General features: G+C 42.8%; 2 protein-coding genes across 2 annotated transcripts; one reads left to right on the top strand and one right to left on the bottom strand.

The window, feature by feature from the left end:
• Positions 1-632: 632 nt before the first annotated feature.
• On the top strand, positions 633-5,321 carry LOC116398391 (ATP-dependent RNA helicase DDX39A). Its single transcript, XM_031874640.1, has 10 exons — positions 633-729; positions 1,633-1,840; positions 2,020-2,147; positions 2,389-2,665; positions 3,057-3,175; positions 3,913-4,044; positions 4,266-4,375; positions 4,504-4,648; positions 4,758-4,905; positions 5,048-5,321. The coding sequence occupies exons 2-10, from the start codon at positions 1,633-1,635 to the stop codon at positions 5,062-5,064; spliced, it is 1,284 nt and encodes a 427-aa protein (XP_031730500.1). The 5' UTR covers positions 633-729; the 3' UTR covers positions 5,065-5,321.
• On the bottom strand, positions 5,207-11,674 carry LOC116398392 (CCN family member 1-like). Its single transcript, XM_031874641.1, has 6 exons — positions 11,492-11,674; positions 10,453-10,666; positions 9,414-9,661; positions 8,909-9,032; positions 7,670-7,851; positions 5,207-6,669 (listed from the first exon to the last, which is right to left on the bottom strand). The coding sequence occupies exons 1-6, from the start codon at positions 11,540-11,542 to the stop codon at positions 6,364-6,366; spliced, it is 1,125 nt and encodes a 374-aa protein (XP_031730501.1). The 5' UTR covers positions 11,543-11,674; the 3' UTR covers positions 5,207-6,363.
• Between the last annotated feature and the right edge of the window lie 4,375 nt (positions 11,675-16,049).

Here is a 16,049-nt window from a genome sequence, read left to right on the forward strand (position 1 = left end):
CATATCAAAAGACAAAAGGATCAAAACTCCCAGGATTGGCTGTACTGTATTATAAGAAGGGCAGGAATAGTTCAGTCACCATACACGACATAAATAATCTCCAGAAATATTAAGGCATAACAACAGTTCATTAAATGTTACAGCTCTGACCCTTATCCCATACCTCCGTGATTCTGACGAATCACAGCCTTGGAAACGTGCACGACGTTCTTTCTGAACAGGCGATGCTGTGTGGTGACAGATGCATTCAGGTGTTATGGAAAATATCGTAATCGCATTATAAAGTAATGGACCCGTACTATTTGGACAGTCGAATAACCGGTACATGGATATTTATGACCATGGTTCAGTTTACGCCGCGGAGACCCAAAAAGCCCTGCCATCATTTGATGATACATTTGTGTATTCAATATGAATGATTTTGTATATGTTTGTTTAAATGGAACAGTTCTTTCTCAAGGCTTTGTCCCGCATCACATGATATATAAAATAAAAACAACAGCATCCTGATAATTTTGTTGCGCAATTCATTTCGTTGTTAGTCTGTAGTTGTTATCAGGCAAAACATCTGACGTTCTTTTTTATAGGCAGTGGTTCGGACCGGGTCAAGAGCGCAGGGGTTTTTCGAGGTGTACCCGAACGCACCATACATGTGTGCTGTGAAGACTTGCTAGCTCAGTAGTATCACGCACTTTGACATCGGCAGGACATAAGATATATCACAGCAAGGTAACGGTGCAGTTTTTTCACACTTTTCACATCAAACTTGACAGTATGTGTATATATGTAGTTGTTATTAACTGAGAAATGTTTTGAATACTTTGTAGCAGTTGCTAAAGTTAGGATTTAGAGATTTGCTTTGGTAGCTCACACGCTAGCCACATTAACGTTAGCTTTGTTTTGAGTTCGTCAATTAGCTTTAGCTATCTATACTTGTTTTTCTGACCATTCGTCCACTATACAATGATGTTAACGCCTTGTTGATGATGCTCTGTTAGATAATAAGACACGGTAGAGCGCAATGTTGCTTTAATGTTGATTGATAGTAATTCGTGACTCGCGTTCAATTGTTAGCTGCTAGCTTGCTAACTAACTGGTTTGAATGAACAAGAAGGACGAGGAGCGCAGTATCGCATCGGTCGGCCATTGTTTTCAGTCTGCGTAATTGTAATGGCTAACAACGTTTACATTTAAAATATATATATTTTTTTACAAACAATTGATTCTTTCAGTTTGATGTGAGCTACCACCTGCTAGCGTTAGCCAAACGACCCTCCTGCTAACTTTGCAAAATTACGAGATGGCATATTGGGTTTCAGTTCATTTTAGCATCGAGCTAGTATTAACATTTTTCTGTGTTAAATCTATTTAACACCGGAAATTCCGCGAGTAACTTATTTATAGTAGCCTACCACACAATTGCTGACGTGAGTAATAACGATAATGAAACATTATTAGATATTTATAATCATATTTATTACTAATACATGTATAATATTAATTATTTTAATTGTTAGGGACACCCAGATTTTTTTTCTCAAATAAGATTTCATATTAAGGAGAACTTTACCACAGTCATTTTTGGAAAAGCTGTGAGACACAGATTCACTGATTTACACGTTGTTCCTACAGATGGCCGAAACCGACGTTGATAATGAACTTTTGGACTATGAGGAGGACGAAGAGCCCCAGGGAGTCCCTGAGAGTGGGACCCCAGCAAACAAGAAGGAAGTGAAGGGTTCCTATGTTTCCATCCACAGCTCGGGCTTCAGAGACTTTCTCCTCAAACCAGAGCTGCTGCGGGCCATTGTCGACTGTGGTTTTGAGCATCCCTCAGAAGGTGAACAGCGGTTTTGGGTCGTTTAATGTTAAAAACTATGTAAATAATCCTTATTTTAAAGCAACAGCTGTATAATACAATGAGACTTACACCTCTTCATAAACTCATTTTTTTTTAAAATCTCTTCTGTGTTTTTGGAAATATATCTCATCTTTAATTGCCATTTGTTTCATTTTCAGTCCAACATGAGTGTATTCCACAAGCTATCCTGGGCATGGACATCCTGTGTCAGGCAAAGTCTGGTATGGGAAAGACGGCAGTGTTTGTACTGGCCACCTTGCAACAGATAGAGCCTGTGGATGGTCAGGTGAGTTGCTCATCATTGGTTTTTGCTTGCCTTATATGCTCAAGAGTCATAATGCCTCTCCTATAGTTCTGTACTAGGTGGTGTTTTCAGCACTGTTTTGTAAACCCTGCATCCTCTCGATTACATTTTGTTTGCAGTCACATGTTTCTATTTGTCTAGATGGCAATACAAAAGCACAAAATGCACTACATAAGGACTCAACAGTTAATACGACTAATGTCCTCATTTCCCCGTATGCCAGGTGTCTGTCCTCGTAATGTGCCACACGCGAGAGTTGGCCTTCCAGATCAGCAAAGAGTACGAGCGCTTCTCCAAGTACATGCCCACTGTCAAGGTGTCGGTGTTCTTCGGCGGCCTGGCCATCAAGAAGGATGAGGAAGTCCTGAAGAAGAACTGCCCTCACATTGTCGTGGGAACTCCGGGACGCACCCTGGCCCTCATCCGCAACAAGACCCTCAACGTGAAGAACATCAAACACTTTGTGCTTGACGAGTGCGATAGGATGCTGGAGCAGCTGGGTGAGTAAGAGGTGGATGTTAAAGAAATACGTAGCTTTGGTGGAGGACTGTGGTTGGTATGTAACACAGTGGAGGCTACCAGTTGACTCGGGTATCGTTCTGTGAATTCATATCTTGCGTATAGTAGTGTAATGTCATCTAATATCTCATATGCTCACATCTTTTTAGTCTTTCTCATTAGCTGTTGTTGTGCATTTCATGTTAAAATGGGTTGTGGGGGATATCATCCCACTCTGATCTAATAGGGAATGAAGTAATTCGGTTTATTTAAAAATAGACTTGAACATTTCTGGTATTTCCATGGTTTAAGCATTTCTATTTGTTTTACAAAGAAGGCTCAAAATACAATTAATGTAATTTTGAGAATATAATTTCTTTCTCTTTCCAATAGACATGAGGCACGATGTCCAGGAGATCTTCAGGGTGACACCCCACGAGAAACAGGTTATGATGTTCAGTGCCACGCTAAGCAAAGACATCCGCCCCGTCTGTCGCAAGTTCATGCAGGATGTGAGTTATCCTTGAGATTTACTAATGTTTCAAATTCAAATAAATTTGCAGTTTATTTCGTTTTTAGCAAAATGATAAACAGTGCTGCAAGCCCGAGATTGTCTTTTCAAATGCCATTTTAATCCTGTATTAAGTAATCTTTGTTGATGAACACTGATGTATCAATTACTGTGGAGTTAGAGAAGTTATACATCCCTGGAAAGTAAAAGAGCAACAATTGCCCTTCCCTCTTTGCCACGACTGAGGTGCCAGTAAACTCCAGCAAAGCTGCTCAGTCTGAAATGTATCCGACGATGAAGAGTTAACGGTTAAAATGGGTGTAGACACGTATTCACTGATGTTTTAACAAGACACTAACGGTTAAATGATTAATAGATTCAATTGTTTTTAGTTATTAACCTGTTAAGATTCTGTTATTCCCGTTATGTGTAATCAACGAATGAGATGGTTCGGGTAGTTCAGTGTTTGTTGCCACGCCCCTCTTTGCTTTGCCCACTTGTGGCTGTCGGTGTCATAAGTGGCCATATCTGAGGGGCAGAGTGATCCTCCTTGGGCAGATTTGGCTCGGTCAGGACAGTCTGTCCTCCTGGCTCTGCTGCAGTCCAGGAGAACAGGTTCAGTGAGCCACCATGCGCAGTTCATCTGCTGGAACTTATTGCAAGTTCAGAAAACTGTATGAAGTCGTAAACTTGAGTGTGTGTGTGACTAACGTTTGGCTCCTCTCTCTTGCTGTGTAGCCCATGGAAGTGTTCGTGGATGACGAGACCAAGCTGACACTCCACGGCTTACAGCAGTATTACTGCAAGCTGAAGGACAGCGAGAAGAACCGGAAGCTTTTCGACCTGCTCGATGTCCTCGAGTTCAACCAGGTATAGCCGGCAGTTATCTGAATTAGTGATGTTTTGGTATTTTAAATCTTTATCACAGGGCTTAATTTTCCCATGTCCTCCTACTCATAATTTTGAAGTCAAGTGTTTCTTGTCCTCTAAAGGGAGATATTTATGTTGCTTTCAGCCATTCGGTCATCTCATTGATGTCTTTGCCATTTCCAGCAAAAATATGCAAGACTTTTCTTTTGGTTCCTTCTTAGGTGGTGATCTTTGTTAAGTCGGTGCATCGCTGTGTGGCTCTGTCCCAGCTGCTGGTGGAGCAGAATTTCCCTGCCATTGCCATCCACAGGGGCATGGCGCAGGAGGAGCGGTAAGTGCCGTTTAATTCAACAGTAGCTTTCTTGATTTCAATGTCTTGAATTTGAAAACATCACATCACTGTAATTTGCTTTTTATCAAGTAACCGGTGAGAAATTTACAACCATGCCACCCCCCCAGGTTATCCCGGTACCAGCAGTTCAAAGACTTCCAGCGGCGAATCCTGGTTGCGACCAACCTGTTTGGCCGAGGCATGGACATCGAGCGTGTCAACATCGTCTTCAACTACGACATGCCAGAGGATTCTGACACATACCTCCACAGAGTCAGTCCAGCTATATTATTTAATGTTTTTTTTTTTATATCCCAGATCTGTGTATTTTACAATCGCGCACAGCAGAGCCCGTTTTGAGCCTGATCTGTCTGTTCCTCAGGTGGCCCGTGCTGGCAGGTTTGGTACCAAAGGCCTGGCCGTCACCTTCGTGTCCGACGAGACCGATGCCAAGACCCTGAACGACGTCCAAGACCGCTTTGAGGTCAACGTAGCAGAGCTACCAGAGGAGATCGATATCTCCTCCTACAGTAAGTTTTGGTGTTGCTCACAAGCGGTTCTTGCACTTGTCCAGTCTGTAACTAACCACACTGCTGGAGGCTAAAACTGTGTATGAAAGTGCATCACATATTTAAAATAAACATCAAAAAACCTTCCTTTTTCTCTTTGCAGTTGAACAGTCCAGATGAGTCTGAAGCAACTTTGCAGTGAAGCTCGTGCGTGACCCTTGGTGTTGCTGTATTTTGGTGGAGGAAAGAAACCCCCTCAACATTTATTTTAAAGCCCCCCCTCCTCCTACCTTATGTTGGCACGTTCATAAAGATAAAAAAAAACTTTTAATTTCTTTTATTTTTTATCATGTCTTTGCAGGGTGCTTGTATTGTTTTCCTTGTTTAAACATTGATATATTGTTTTGGTTGCAGAATTAAATTTTTTTTATACCTTATTTAATGGTGATCGTTTTTGAACATTGATGTGATTTCAGACATTACACATGTACAGTATTCTCTAAAATACAAACTGTTGTAGTTCACTATTCTCACCAGCAGAGGGTGCCAGAGTCATAGTTTTAAGACAACCACTGTTTTACAGTTTAAAAAAAAAAAAAAAAAACCTAGCAGGAAACATGCATGGACCAACAAAAACATGGGACAACTACGCTGCAGCGTCTCAATCCACAGAAGTGTATAATTGTGACAATACAAACTTGGATCAAAATAAAGAAAATATATTTACAGAAAATACTGTGATCCAAAATAAATTCACTAGTACAGGTTAGTGTAAGACATTCCTCTGAGCTGCATTTAATGCACAAACAAGAAATCAATTGGCGTTGGTCCACTCCTTGCTGAACACTTGTCAGTTCATGATCGTGTTCCTCAATAACAGTGGAACATGTCGTCCATTGCTGTGTTCATATCAATGGCAGCGTGTCAACTTTTTAAAGAGTCCACATTTTCTTTCCACATAAAGCTGCAAAATATGATTTTGCTTGTCGCTGAGTAGTCGCAGTGCATTGTGGGATATGGAGTCATTCACCATCAGTGTGTGCGAGGCTATTGTTGCAGGTGAAGTGATTGTGCACTGCCGTCATAGTTGGCGTCCTTAAGTTTCAGTGCTGAACAAAGTGCTTTGTTGCTCTTGTAGTGTTTCTCCTCAGGCTGATCTGAGAGTCTCCAAAAAAAAAAAGAATCCAACACACCTGAACCAGCATTCAGTCCAATAGTGGAGGAAGTCCAGGGGTCCCTCGTGGCTCTAATTTAGGGCCCATGTCTGTTTGAACAGGAAAGTGTACAATCCACTCCGATCACACAATAATATCACAATTAAGAGGTTGCCTTTATGATTGAGAATAAAACTGAGGCGTCCTGTGCTCTTCACTCATTGGGAACCAGATGTGAAAAATGGCCCCTGTTCTGAAAGTGTCTTCATTCATCAAGGAAGTTGACCTCATCACATTAAAATTACACAAAAAGTCGTCCTCGGTACTAGTCTGTGAACTGGTGCGTGTCTCCGTACATCCACTGCTGTGGGGGGAGGGCCACTTCGTTGAGGTGGCCGCAGTCGTCGCTGCATTTACACGACTGGATGAACATGGCCGACCTCCGGAAGTGCTCGCCGTCCGGGCAGACAAAGGTCACGGGTGCGGTGCGCGTGCGGCGTGGTGAGCAGCACCGTCCGTCTGCACACACGCCGCAGTAGTTGGGCCGGTAGAGGCGGACGCTCGCGCAGTCTCCGTAGGACAGGCGGGCGGGCTCTGCGGCTTTCTGGGTCGGGGAGCACTTCTTCCCTTTCTGTGGTTGGATGATAAAAGCAGAGCGATGCGTGTCATAGTCTGAATGGTAATAATAAGTGTTGTTCCTTACTGGCTTCAGTAGCAAAAGTCACCAAAACAAGTCATATGAAGATTTTCATAAAAAAAAAAAAATCTAATAAACTTTGACTTTTATCTGCCCTGTCCTTTTACATAATAGCAGATTTAAGCAGCTTTGCACTCAAACTCATTAGTTTCACATTAAGGAGGGCCAGACTTCAATTGGTTATGCCAAAACAGGGATTGCGAGAGGGATTATTTTTAGATTTAAGAGATTCATTTTAAGATTAAACCCGTTATTTAACATTTGAATGGCCTTTTCCGCTAAACATACTGACACCTATGATCGCTCTTGGCACCAGAGCTCAGTAGAGCCGAGAAAAGAGCTCCTAGTGAGTGTCCAACATGGAGGATTAATATAGACACACCACGTCCCCAGACTCCGAGTACACAGACGGGGCCTAGCTATGGACAGTTGCTTGGCAGGAATGCCGGGGGGGGACTATATTTAAAAAGGCGCCTGCTTGCCACCAAAACACCGCTGAGTAAATCAGCACTGCCCGGTTCCCACTGGATGCAGAGCTTCACCGAAAGTACCACTAAAATAATCTCCCTTCTTAAACTCGGGATAAACATGGCTTTAGCACTAAGAGGAGATTTACTTAACGCCAGAAGGTCAAACTTTTTCATTCTTTGCGGCACAGTTTGGACGTTTTCAGCCTCTGCTCTTTAGAAGATGGAAACCAGGGAGCAGAGCGATAATGAGAGGGTATTATTTTTTTCCCCCTGCGTAGTCTGACATGTAGATAAGAGGAGAAATAATTCCTCATGGATGCGTGTTATCACAAGGCGTTTAGGTTTCACTGTGCGAGAGATAAGTTGTCGTGATAAGATGTTATCTTGGCAGCAATGAGTGAATGCTCGACCTATGCTCTCCGTCTGTCTCCGCTTTGGTTCAAGTCAAGTTCAGCCTGCCTCACCTTGGTGGGGGCAGTTAGGCGGCGGCACGGCCGAATGGTGCAGATCCTCGTCTCTCTCTCCAGCTTGCACTGAGGGTTCTTGTTGGTGATGCGAGAGGAAACGCCCATCCCACAGCTGCTGGAGCACTGAGACCAGTCCGTGGTCTGGACCGGACACTTCATCTCCTTCAGATGGTTCCACACTGAGGAGACACAAAGAAGGGTGGAAAAGAAAAATCATCAATTAGGCCAGTGGTGCTCAACCTGGAGGGGGTGTGGAACCATCGAGGGGGGGGGGGGTCACAAGATGAATCGGAGGGAGCCAAGGTTAAGCAGCAAAAAACAAATTTTCTGCCGCACAAAACATTTATTCTTTCAGATTTTTCTCTTTTTAGCCACGTTAGCATCGTGGCTCAATGGATGGCAATGTTGCTACACTACACTGGTGTAGTGTAGTATTGAATGGATGCGATATGAACTTTGGTATTAACATTCATGATGCCCAGAGGATGAATCCTGATTGGTCCCTGGTGACTTAGTGATCCCTTTAATTTTACATTTGTCCAACTCTTTAGTTTATGTCATAGATAGAGTGCTGCAGGAATGAGCTCTAAACCCCCGAAAATGAGTCAGCAATTTTGCACTTCCAGTGAGGTTTTGAATGGGGCTTTGGTTAGATGCCTGGAATAAGCTCTCTGTTTAACACACACTTAAGAGAACGTTTTGTTCTACGGTATAAAATACGTAAATATCCCACTCATGAAGCTTTTACGCGTCTTTAAAAAGGCATTTGCTAGTACAGAATGTCCTCAGGCTGACGAGTCCACCTTCGCGGCCTTGTTGTGTGTATACTCGTGCTCATGCAACCGTCGTGTAGTTTGTTTATAGCCCAACGGTATCTTTTTTTTACTTCTGACGATTACATGCACGGTTCAGAAAATAAATTTTTTTTTTTTGTGATGATTAGTTTGCTGAACAAAACGTGTAAATATCATAAACTTATGTTTGCCACTGAGCTTATTTTCTGCAATAATCCGAAATCCAATGGAAAAATTGGATTGTTTTAACACAAGCCAAAAGGTTTGGGAACCACTGAATGTTAGCATCATTATTTTAAGGATATCAATACTGTTTTGTTAAATTGCAATTTCCGTGATATTCAGCACCCAATTTGAAACTTTAAACTAACGGGACAAAAATGTGAGTGAAGCAGTGAAGATAAACACTTAATATTCCCCTCTCAGTCTCCATTTCTCTCACCAGGCAGGTGTTTGAAGCCATGTTCACTCTCCCAGCCGCTGGACTTGACCTCTGTGAGCTCGTTGGCCAGCTCATTTTCAGGCTGGTGCTGACGTCTGGGCAGGTGCAGTTGTGGTGGAGGCGCCTGTGGTGAGAGATAAGATGAGACAGCGCTGGGGAGTCCATACATCGTTTATGTGTTGTTTTTTTACAGCATTATCACCATGGCGCCCTGATTATCAAGGGATTTATTCAGGGCAATCGAAGGAGAGACACTTTACTCCTCTCTACCTGCAGGAATATTGCTTAAATTCCAAATATTCTGTAGTTGAAGTTCCTCACTTGTGATGATTGATGCATTAGAAAAAAGAAATATATATATATATATATATATGTGTGTAGAAATGAGTCACAGCATTTGATATTGCTAAAAGAAAATCCATATACAAGGTTCCTAATTTGTGCCATGTGTGTCAGTCATTCAACCAAAAGAGAGTCCTATGCCATATTGCATGAAAAAGCAAACCTGATGCTTAGGTGGGAGCCGCCACGTGCCCTTGTGGCAGTTCACGTGGAAGCAGCACTGCCCGGGGATCCTGACCAGCCGTGGGTAGAGGCAGGCTGGAGAGGCCGGGGGCAGCTTGTTGGTGCAGAGGGGAGAGCAGCCGACGGCGCCATCGATGCAGGTACACTGGTGTTTGCAGCCGGCACGGAAGCTCTCGCCGTTCTGGTAGATCCTGCCGTTGTACTCGCATGTGCGTCCCTCTGATTTTGCTGGAAAGACACATTTTACTTACTCATTTGTACTAAAACCTTTAATGACTCGCAAATTGCAGAATGACCACACACGCACACAAAGTTTTTTTTTGCACAAAGCAAAGGGCAATAGGGGACTCCTCCATGTGTTGGGTATCACAGAGATGCATCTCGGTTTCTACAGGACATCCTTTAAAGTCTAAAAGGCCCCAATGACTTCCGGACTATGTTAAGAAGAATTCACCATGTGCTCATATTTCAACAGCTGATGAGAAAAGTTTCTCCTGACTTGACCGAATAAACACACACACACACGCACACACACAATGATTTCACATGGCAACAGAGGACCACTGAGATCCAAAGGCCAGTGGAAATAAGGACACAGGAAGTGTCAGACTCCTTGTTTCCAAAGTGTGAAAGAACCAGCTATTCATAGTTTGTGTGGCAACACCGGCATGGTGCAGATGGAGAGTGTATTTTTAATCTTTGAAACCCCCTGTCGCTGCCATAAAACCTCTACAACTCATTGAAATACCCCCCCTGTCTTGTTCCCGGAAGTGCAAGGTTTCATGTTGCTTCATCACTGGGTTGTGATGGCTTTGGCTTTTTGGCTTTATGGAAAGGAGGGGGGGGGGGGGGGGGAGGCAATTAATTCAGTTCCTTGACATCTTTTGTACATTGTTGCACAGGCTTCACAGCCTTTAAAGTGGAGCACATTCGCCATATTCACTTTAGATACAAGATTCTTTTCTCAGTGATATTCCCTCCCTCCCTCCCAACATCCATTTTTCACTCCCCTCTCTCACCTCGACAGATGCCCCAGGCCTCGGGCACATCGTTGCCGTAATTACACTCCAGCCCTTTGTGGTGGTCGCAAGGCCTCACGGGGCTGCAGTCCTGGTTAAGCTGTGCAGCACACACCTTGCAGCACCCACATCCGTCCGGCACGGCACTGACTCCCGGAGGGCAGACCAGGGGCTCGGTGGGGCAGTCGCACACTGCCGGGCAGCTGGCAGTCACCTGGGGGAGGGGGGGGGAAGAGAAGAGAGATCACAAAAAGGAACTCCATTGCATTGTTCGAACAACATCAGAGATCTACAATACAACTTCAGGACAGAGCTTTTCTTGACAAATGTAGAGAGGCCACAGTGCTACACACTACTAACTACTTGATTGGAGAATTTCTTCCAACATCAAAGTGTGAGGAGGAGCTGCTTCATTAATTTGTTTGATTTTCTGTATCATAGGCTTCCCAGGGTTTGTGATTGATTTTTAAAAATTGTTCTACAGACGAAAGCACTGCACTACGCCTTTACAGTAAGTCAAGTCACTGCTGGCCAGTCGGCCCTGGGTGTCTAGACAGCTCAGGGTTTGTACCCAGGTCCCCTTGCTGACTCGTGGTTTGAGTCATCGCTCAGCTCTAGAGCCAACTTGTTCCAGTTTGTGGGAATCAACATGTCACTGAGCTTTAAAAAAAAAAAACAGGGCGACATGAGTAGGCATGCTGATCACCAAGACGAGGAACCTCAGAGGAACTGTATTAGTATGTAAGCAGTAATAACAGTGATAACCCCACCTAAACTCCTTTCTGCAAAACGTTGCATTGCAGCCACTGTTCAGGCTGACAGACAAACTAATCACAGTTAGTATGATGCTGAAGATGAAACACGTGTTAAAGCTTTTCGAACGACACGTTTGTTTACATCAGGGGATGTTTGTGCTGTTCACAACTCTGGAGATCAAAGTTGAATCACATTTATAGGACTATCCACAGCAGATTACACATTAAACTAACCTTTAAAAACACTTCCTGTAAGATCACTCACAGCTGCACGCACGTCTTACCTGTGTGACGACTGCTGTTGTCAGTACAGTCAGGTAGATCAGAAATGCCATGATTAGCCTATGACGCGTTTACAAAAAATACAAATAAAGATTTAAAAAAATATATCTTCAAACTACAATCCGAAGGACTGCTGCGAGTCTTAAGTAGGTTCCCACTGAGTTTCAGTCTTTTATGGACCGTTGTCCTTGTTTTTCTCCCGGGATGAGTGTCTAAAAGCTCATTTATACCCGCTGGTGAGCCTCAAAGAGACCCCGCCCCTCTCCATGCTTCCAGCCATTCAGCGCGCAGGCAGCAGCCCCGACATTCCAAACAGGCGTGGCTTCACCGCGAGGACAGCTCGCTGATTGGTGGGCGTGTTTTGGAATGAATGCAGCCATTCATAAAATTCGCAGGGCCGCTCTGTATTTATTTTATGGGTTAAAAATTAAAATGTAGCAGCCGCTTTCAAGTCACACTCAGGCACATTCCAGCTTTTGTGGCCACCACTCTCCTAACACTAAGTAAATACATTCAGCCGGGCCAGACAGCATTGGTAACATTAATAGGACCTCCACCAGGAAAAAAAAAAAGAAAAAGAAGAAGGGGGGAGGAATTCCCTCTGTTTTTCCAGACCAATGTAGGTGCCAGAACAGAAAATTAAAGTGGAGTGTATTAAGCAAATAGTTAGATAATAGCAGCTGTCAGAGCATGCGAACACACCCATCGTATTGTGAGAAAATGTGTTTCCATAGATTTTAAAAAGGTACATTTTGATTGTTTTGCTGTTCATATTGAATTCAGGTGCACCCGTCTGTCTCTGACTATTATTTCTGACCACATGGTGCTGACACGGGAGTGATGAGGATATTATCACTTGGAAAGAATGGTGGATTATTGTTTTAAGGGCAGCTCATGTGAGGGTTGGCCTCCTCCTCCCCCTCCTCCTCCTCCACGCTGTCTTCCTTTTCAACCACAGGTTTTCAGCCACACCTGCCCTGACACAGAGAACTCCTTTGATGAGAGAAATGTGATATGCAGAGGCTTGAAAGTTAGGTTCCTGCTATGAATGTCCGTGCATAGTTCTGGCTTAGAAACTAGAAAAGCCAAACATCTCATATGGTCTCTGGCATGGGCTGTGGTGTAGGTGCTGGGAAATCTCTGTGCTGGGGAATTAGTTAAACCTCACCCTCATACAGGAGGTAATGATCAGTTTCAGGCTTAAAATAGGGGATTGATTCATTTTTTTTAACGTTTGGGTCAACCTGCGCATCACTGGTGGCCCCAACCCAGATGAAACATGAAAATGACCTTCGAGCTCTTGAGTGTTTACAATTTATTTGTAATGCAAATTTGGTTCTCTGTTTTCTTTCCATATTTAAATGTTTTCGTATTATTCTCTGTTCTATTATCAAAATTGGAGCTTAGCACTCTACTGCACAATGTACGATTGTGTTTTTTGACAAATAAATCTTTGAATGCAAATCATAAAATCAGATTTTTTAAATTCTAAATCCCCCCTCAGAGGTTTTCATGGACACACTTCTTCTTCTTCCATGTGACAAATGTCTGGTCCCTTTCCAAGCAATGCTCTCTCACCAAAGTCCTAATGCAGACGCTACAACATGAACTCTCAGGAGAGAGAGATGAATATCAGGTACAGACACGGTAAACATCCCCAGCTGGTCATCTTTCCTGTTCCTCCCCTCGACTAAATCTCTCTCCAGACTTTGGCAGGTTTGCAAAATGTATGATTCACTGAGCTGATTTTAGTCCTCACAAAAACAAAGCCTTTGATTATTCCAAGATCGATCTCGTTCCTTAAGGTGGGAGTCTTCAGCCTGCTAACATACAGGCAAAAAAATAATATAAAACTGTTGCCGAGGTGTCAAAGTGGTGAAGGTAGTGCTTCTTCTTAAAGGAATAGTTCAACATTTTTGGAATGCTGATTTCTTGATGAGAGAAGATCCAGAGTTGTATCGAACTTCTCATTTAACTCTCATCAAGAAAGCGAATAAATTTAATAAAAATCAAGGTATCTTCTAATCATACGTAACCAGACTGAACTCCTCGAGAATCACACAACAAAGCCAGAAAAATGTTTACATTATTATAAATCTCTCTAACTGACCTGTGTTCAGCCATTATTTCTTTTTGTTGAATCTACTTTTAGCTTTAAAACGAATCAAACTGGTAGTCCTCTTTTACAACCAACATTCATCTTTGTTCTGCAGCTACCTGTCCGACTAGTGTTTTGTGTTTTCACTCAACAACACATTAGAGGTTGTGGACTGAAGTCATGAGTCAATTTAAAAAAGGAAAGCGCCTCAGGAAGCTGTCAGTCGTCGCTCTAATGGTGTGACCAAGGAGACAAAGTCATGGCCCATCTATTTTAATCCTGCGGTGGTCATGGTACAGGGGGCGCTCTGAAAGTCCTGTGACCACTTCTGTTTACAACTTCTTCTCTGATGCCAAACGAGAGGAAATCAGAGATGTAAAATCAATCTTGTGTGAAGCAGGCCAGTCGTTTTTCAGACAGGGAAGTAATTCACTGTTTGTAAGCACTGGTATGTGAGAAGTTTTATGGTTTTATGGAAGTTTTATGGTTATGTTTATCCCGTCTGTATTGTTTTAACAGTGTATCAAATTATAAATTCTTTTACGCGGGCCAGTCTATCCTGGGATTCAAACCAGAGTCTGAGTCACAGTCGGGAAAAATGTACTCTTAATTCAATCAGGAAGTGTATCATAGTCTTGCCACAATGAAGTTCTTACAAGGAATCATAGTTTTCAGTGTTGGTAGACAGTTCCTTTACTTAAAGCAATGATAGATGGTAAGAGGGATACTGCTCTCTTACAGTATTGATGTCTGTTCAACATGAAGCTACAGCCGCAGCACTCGATTACCTTAGCTTTGCTCAAAGACAGCTAGCCTGGCTCCGTCCAACTGTAACAAAATTCGTCTGCAGACACGTCTAAAGCTCACTAATGGACACGCTTTTATCTAATTTGTTTACAAAAACCAACGTGCAAAATGTTGCTGTTTCCCCTGTTTCAAGTCTTTGAACTAAGCTAACTGCCTGCTAGCTGTAGCAATCTGGGATCAGCTTATTTCCTATTCAAACTTGTGTCCCAGTCAAACTATTTCTTTATGTAAAAGTTACTTGAGTTGGTAGCAGCAGAATGGACTAATAAAAGCACTAATCATGCAGAGTGGCCCCTTTCAGAGTGTTATATTACTGTATTTATTATAGTAACCTATTGGAATATCACGAGCGATGCATGTGGTGGAGAATATACCTATACCCGCTTTGTGTGTCTTTTAATGCTGAAATAAATAATACTGAAAACCAGGTTGTCTTTTTCAGTATTTATTCTCTGCGCAGAGAAGGTTCAATCATCCCAACAGAATGCGTAGTTTCCATGAGGAAGAACCTCGGAAAAAAGTGAACCCGCTTTCTTCATACAGAATGAGCAAAGGTGGGGGCCGATGGCCAATGTTACAGACATTTTGGTCTCAGACTGATAGGAACAACAATGAAAAACAAACGGCCAGCAACCAAAACAAGCGTCCCAAAGGCCTTGACGGTGGAACATTCTCATACAACACAGTTAGTTATCTTTGTGAACAGGCAAGGGAGAATTCTTCTTTTGCACAACAGAGACACGGTGAAGTTCAACAAAGTTCAGAGCAAAATTACTTATGCATGAATACTATATACTGAGTAGAAATATATACTATGTAAAAAATTACCATTACATGCATCAATGTATAAGCAATTTAATGTTTGTTGACTTGGAGCTACTTTATATATACTGTTGCATAGTTTGATCTAGAACTCTGCATAATAATTCACAAAATGATCAAATGCTTAATATGTAAAATCAACCAGTCCTGTCACCAAACTCGAACACTTGGTCAGTGCCCCTCGGCGCCTGATACCGACCCGCCGCTCTTTCAACTAACTCCAATTTAAACCTGAAGTAGACGCTCGGAACAACTGACTTAATGTAAAGAGCGAGATAGTCCATACAGGGCTGGTACTCATGCAAACACAGGACGTTCGTCCAGGAAACCCCTGTTCATGTCCCGCGCAAAACAAAAGGTAAACGTTGACATTTTGTCACGCCAGTCGCTTGTCACATGACTTAGTCGTTAGTCATGTGAGTCGTTAGTCAGTCAAGTAAACGTCCACCATTGTCTTTTCCTAAACCTTAGTTACTGGTTTTGTTGCCTAAACTTAAGCTTCCTGTGAAGGCGTAGGTTCATTTTGAAAAAACACTATGCATGTAACAAGCGTACATTACCACGTCTTTACTGCCATGTCTAAAACTGAAGCCCCTAAAGCCTTAAACCCTGAATCTTCAGGGACTTAGTCACCTGTTACATGGTGGAGGGTTGAGTGTGAGAGGCTGTGCGGGCTTGAAACTGTGAAAATCACGATTATGAAACCACGTTGTATTTTATAGTTTTAGTCCCTGATTTGGCTCTTGCCTCACGAGATAAGAGGTAATTGTGAAACAATCTTAATATAGTCTCTGCTTGCATTGTTTTTATGTACCATCTTTAATCCTTAATGT

This window comes from Anarrhichthys ocellatus, unplaced genomic scaffold (assembly GCF_004355925.1).
Source record: "Anarrhichthys ocellatus isolate YVR2014 unplaced genomic scaffold, GSC_Weel_1.0 scaffold83, whole genome shotgun sequence".
Lineage (NCBI taxonomy): Eukaryota > Metazoa > Chordata > Actinopteri > Perciformes > Anarhichadidae > Anarrhichthys > Anarrhichthys ocellatus.

What these genes read in the sequence shown, in the direction of transcription:
- LOC116398392 (XM_031874641.1), bottom strand. Translation starts at nt 11,542, where the DNA reads ATGGCATTTCTGATCTACCTGACTGTACTGACAACAGCAGTCGTCACA. An exon ending in GGCTCCCACCTAAGCATCAG is followed by an intron (nt 9,033 to 9,413) that starts GTTTGCTTTTTC and finishes CTCTCACCACAG; the next exon opens with GCGCCTCCACCACAACTGCA. An exon ending in TGGCTTCAAACACCTGCCTG is followed by an intron (nt 7,852 to 8,908) that starts GTGAGAGAAATG and finishes GTGTCTCCTCAG; the next exon opens with TGTGGAACCATCTGAAGGAG.
- LOC116398391 (XM_031874640.1), top strand. Translation starts at nt 1,633, where the DNA reads ATGGCCGAAACCGACGTTGATAATGAACTTTTGGACTATGAGGAGGAC. An exon ending in TTTTGAGCATCCCTCAGAAG is followed by an intron (nt 1,841 to 2,019) that starts GTGAACAGCGGT and finishes TTTCATTTTCAG; the next exon opens with TCCAACATGAGTGTATTCCA. An exon ending in TAGAGCCTGTGGATGGTCAG is followed by an intron (nt 2,148 to 2,388) that starts GTGAGTTGCTCA and finishes CCCGTATGCCAG; the next exon opens with GTGTCTGTCCTCGTAATGTG.